The 4,896-nt window shown below is 53.3% G+C and overlaps 2 protein-coding genes across 2 annotated transcripts; one reads left to right on the top strand and one right to left on the bottom strand.

Annotated features, from left to right (window-relative positions):
• Positions 1–2,980, top strand: CSUI_006603 (uncharacterized protein). Its single transcript, XM_068066758.1, has one exon. The coding sequence runs from the start codon at positions 2,325–2,327 to the stop codon at positions 2,628–2,630; it is 306 nt and encodes a 101-aa protein (XP_067921267.1). The 5' UTR covers positions 1–2,324; the 3' UTR covers positions 2,631–2,980.
• CSUI_006602 (eukaryotic translation initiation factor 2 alpha) lies at positions 1,752–4,586 on the bottom strand. The gene is made up of 6 exons (XM_068066757.1): positions 4,471–4,586; positions 3,705–3,795; positions 3,227–3,319; positions 2,561–2,626; positions 2,166–2,219; positions 1,752–1,967 (listed from the first exon to the last, which is right to left on the bottom strand). Exons 1-6 carry the CDS (start codon positions 4,575–4,577, stop codon positions 1,827–1,829), a joined length of 552 nt encoding a protein of 183 aa, XP_067921266.1. The 5' UTR covers positions 4,578–4,586; the 3' UTR covers positions 1,752–1,826.
• Between the last annotated feature and the right edge of the window lie 310 nt (positions 4,587–4,896).

Raw genomic sequence — 4,896 nt, 5'->3', positions numbered from 1 at the left:
TGCAGGGCGTGCCAAGGAGACGGCTCCGGTTTCGAAGCAAGGCTCGCGGAGCCAAGCTCAGGGCTCTCAGAAGCCCTCTACGCTGCGACGAGTGCTATTGCACCCGCTGACGATTCTTTCAGTGCTAGTTCTTCTTAAAGGTTTGGGCGACCTGGCCTATCGGCGCCTCGTGGTTTCGCGTCAGCGATCTCTCGATCCAGAGGAGGTTATGCTTTTCGGTCCTGAATTGCGCTGGTTAGCGGACAGGATGAGGGGTTAGAAACTCTTCGGTTGTAGTGGTATCCAGTCACGGGGAGCTGGGTGTTCAAACAGGCTGAAGGGAGTGGGGTCGTGTGCTTTAATTCACGAGTGCCATAGTATGGTGGTTGAGCTTGTGTTCCAGTTGGTGCCAGTCCAGGAAGAGGCGTATGGGCTGTTGTCAGCGCGCAACTGCTGGAAAAGGCGCAGACAGGCTACCGAATTCAGTATACTTCCGGCATCCGAGGCGATGGCGCAGTGTAAAGGCAGTCAAATTACTGCAGTGTCGCTCCCTTTCGTGCTTTTATGTTACTTGGATCTGAGCAAAACCTCCTTTCTTGGGTGCTCCATGAGACAAGATGTCAGCTTCCTGTCCTGAGACCGCATCGACAGCGGAGCTACGTGAGCTCTGGCAGTTTCGGAGACAGAGATGCTTTGCCGAGCAGGTGTGTCTAATGCGGAAAGCAGTTTTCCGGTTTCTTGCCCGTGTTCGCGATGTATTCGAGAAGGATTGAGAGCCAGCACAGGAACGCGCCTCCAAGAGACTCGGATTGTCTGTATGTCGGTTGACATGCGCGAGGTAGTACTGCCAGTTGTGTCGTCGACACTGCACTTGTGGCACCAAGATTGATCACAGGAGCCGTCTGGAAAGTTGACCGTGGCCCGCGTTCCGTCTAGCTGGATTCCCGTGCTGATAGGGGTGCGCTTCAGTTAGCAGGTGTTTCTGGTTACGAGAAGCGGCAGCACGCTAACACGCGGTGCATTTTCTTGATGCCCGCGGACGGGGCCGAGTGCCGCTCATCCGAGATCCAAAGTGAGGAGTCACAGGCGCGGGGAAGCTGCGACGCTCCAAAGAAAAGATCCTGGGGGCTCCGGACTTTCTCCGAGAACCACACGTTGGCTCTCTGGTGTGAAAACATCTTATAACAGCGGAGCCAAGAAGGTACCCGCACCAGCATTACTTGGACCCCCTGACTCCGTTACCGTTCGAGAGGATCAGCGAACGCGGCACCTGACCGTGTAGAATCTGAGATCGCTACCGCTCTGGTGGTGTGCTTGGCGAGTTAACACGCCCCGTCACAGTGTTACCGGAGCGGATACCTCAATTGGAGTTCCCAGGCGAAACCGTTTTGCTGTCAGAGGCGGCTCCGCAGTACAGACAGCAGCACGATCACACTTATCTGGAGTCGTGATAGGGAGACGCGCGTGTCTCTTGTGACTTTCACAGGAGATTCAAAGCCAAAGTCTATCCCAAATATATCGGTAACACCTTATCCCCGGAGCAGGGACATGCAGACACCGTCGTACCTAATCGGGGCAAATGCATAACAATGCCGAGTACACAACTCCCAGACACACACAAAGGTGGACAGGTTCCAAAACACTCGGCCCGACACACCGGCGGACTTCAGGTCCTTGGCGATACCCGGGGTGCCCAAACTGTGCCCTCTCGACTGACCACCACCGCCGTTGTACACGGACAAAACTGCACGTGAACTTGTTGCTATGCAATATCAGCGGCATTACATTCGTGGCGTATACAGATATGAGTTGAAGACGGCAAACCAGCGTCCACAATTTGCATGACTTCACTTCGAGTTTTGTGCCTCCTTCGTGTTTTCCCCCTCATCGTCATCATCTTCGGCAACTTCGTCTTCGGGAATGTCGCCTTCGACGCGGCCCATCCCTTCATCTTCTTCCTCTTCTTCACTTGTTTCCTCGTCTTCTTCCTGAGAAGACGGGCAAACGAGGCAAAGCAAAACAGTCACTGACGACTAGACGATATAGCTGGCACTGGCAACAAAAAAAGTAGTGCTTCCATGCCCGCCGGTGACGGGTTAGTAAGGACAATCTTTTCAGTGCCTTGAGACACTCTCGCGAAATGTATTACATCTGTGAAGACGCGACACGACAGAGGGACGGCTTACCTCTTCAAGAAGTTCCTCGAGTCGCCGCTCTTCTTCACCACCCATGACAACGATCTGTTACCATAAAACACAGAAAACAGGCAGCAAAAGAAACTACACTTCAACTCTATTTTCTCTCTCACACAGCAGTCAGTTCCCGTCTTGCCTACTGATGATGTGATGTGTTTGAACATGAGAGAGAGCCAGTCTATTCGCCATCTCAGCGGCGATCGCCACCACGGCAACTTAGGTTGGAAAAGTGTGTGGCGCAAAAAGAGTTTTCGAGCGACGTTTCTCTTCGTGGTGATAGACTGCCAGCTTGGAAAACACATAAAAATTCTTTTACAGAAGTGCGAAGGCGTTCACTACCAGAACGGGCGGAAAAGAGAGCGAAACAAACACGGTGTAACGCTTACTTCTCCTTGTTGCTTGAAGTCGCCTCCTTTAAAGCTCTTGATCCGGTCACTGATGGCTCTCATGGCCTGAAGAAACGTCAAGACACAAGCGCGATACCGGGCCTACGGTGCCTGCTGGGAGGAAACACAGAGCATTCACGCTCCACCCCGGTCGACTCGTCTAGTAGTTCCGCGTGACCAGCTCAACCGCAAACACCAATCTCACGTCCGAGGGGACCAGTTACACTTCCCCTCGTGATGAATTCTTGTCTTCTGCGTCCTGAGTTGCTCCCGTACTGGGACACCGGCGGCCTTTTCTAATACTCCACCTGCCTTTGAAGGCAGGTCAACGAGGGTCCTCCGCTGCGTAAGACATCGGACTACTGAACTTGCACGTCTCCTCCTGCCCTCTCCCTTGCTGGGAATCAATATATGAATGTCAGTCGATTTCGAGAATGCTGACTATTGGACCTTGTGCATATCATTATGCCTCCATAACTGGCTTTTAACGCACGCTGCGGGAAGTATATGTTATTTACATAGGAAATGCGCAAAACCACGGTCGAAACAGAATAGGCCACATACCTACATTGCGAAGGACAACGTTGTCCCGTTGCAAGGCCACCTTTTTCCGGCTGAAAGAGACCGGTGTGCCGCTGATCCTGATCTAGCTCAAACTCCGCTCACCTCCTCGATTTTCTTCATGCCCAGCTCCTTATCGTAACAAGACGTAACCACTACATACTGGGGGGGCGCTATCAACTTGATGTTGATCGACACCTGATCATGAGACAAAAAAAAAAGCCATCCACAACGGAAACGGAAGTGTACGCCGAAGAATGCAATACACACCCAAAAGCGAATGAGACACGGCCGGCGCACAGGCGTGTAACGCCTACATAAAACCCAGCAGGCGAACACCGCACCAACATACCCCGTAACAGAGCACACTGGACACATAGAAACGTGTGCAATAGACTAGAACACGATGGACCACAGGCATTCACAGGGATACTCTCGTTCAGGCGTACGCACAAGGTACCCTGGTCTCCAAAAGAAGAGAAAAACGAGAGGAGGCACCCCTCGAAGCAAGCCGGATTATATCCGGCACGAGCCGGACAGACTACTTTCTTCGTGAAACGCATTTCTGAACACTGCGACTAACTTCCTTATCGCCAACTTCCTGGCCAGCCTGCAGCGCGGCCTTCACAGCGTCAATGCCCTCCTTGCCGAAGCACCAAACGTCCACTCGCGCTCTGCGGAAAGCAAACAGGTACAGTCTGCATTATGGTCCTGATGTACCCGAGAAAACGTACACACGCGTGCTGTCCGCGAAGGCGTGCACCTGTTCAACGCGTCACTTGAAAAGTGACAGCATCAGCCTCTGCAACAAGTCACTACCCCGTAACCTCGCTAGGGTGTAGAATGCGTTCACAAGATATTCTAAGCGTACACACCGACACCGGTTCCCCGTGCCTGCGACATGCTGCCGACAACTGAGTGCGCACTGACAGATTCTGGAGAAGACAAACCCCAAGCTACCTATCACCGCCCACACCCGGACAGCACATCTGGCCCGGCATCCAAGCTCGGTGAGACACCGGTGGACGACAACTGCGACCCACCCCCGACCCCGCAGAAAAGAGAAGAGCGCTCTCACTACGGCACCACTGATATGCAAGTGCGAAGACTGCCTTCAGCGTCCGCACACCTGCGGCAGGTTCCGTTCTCCAGTGTCACGAGAAGCATATCTACACATGCCGCCGACTCCAGGGGTCGCAGACAAATTTTGCTTCTAGTTTTGATGCTCCAAAAGTGAACTAATAGACTTGGTGCTTTCCATTCTGTACAAAGCCGAGCTCTTTTCGGTAACCACACGCATTCTCGACCGTGCGAATGTGTTTCGCAGCAAATGAAGACAGACGACTCACCGGAGTTTAAGAGCCTGAGGGGCAAGCCTTAGCTGAATATCCTGAATGAGAGACTTCCGTACGTCCTCGTCCACTTCTAGGCCCGCGAACACTTCGTCCGGACGCATCGCAGCCTCCTGAGGGCAGCGGCACCCACCCCGACAGGAAAACACTACAGGGAAAGAACAAGAAACTCCCTCGGCCGCGAGGTTTATGGTCACATGTCCTCCGCTCTCATTTTGCGCACACAGAACCGCGAAGCCTGTGACGACGCCCGCTGCTCAGGAAGTGAGAGGTACTACATTCTGTGCCCGTATGGTCCACGAAGTGATCCAAGACGCTTCCTCTCTCAACCGTAGACACTGCCTGGTAAAAGGGAGTGCAAATGTCAGAAAAGAGTGCCCTGCCTACCTCCCCCAACTAAGGGCACGTCTCTGTACACACCGC

Source organism: Cystoisospora suis, assembly GCF_002600585.1.
Source record: "Cystoisospora suis strain Wien I chromosome Unknown contig_3367, whole genome shotgun sequence".
Classification (NCBI taxonomy): Eukaryota; Apicomplexa; class Conoidasida; order Eucoccidiorida; family Sarcocystidae; genus Cystoisospora; species Cystoisospora suis.
Note: the sequence above shows the minus strand (reverse complement) of the source record. Positions and strands in the feature narration are given on the sequence as shown.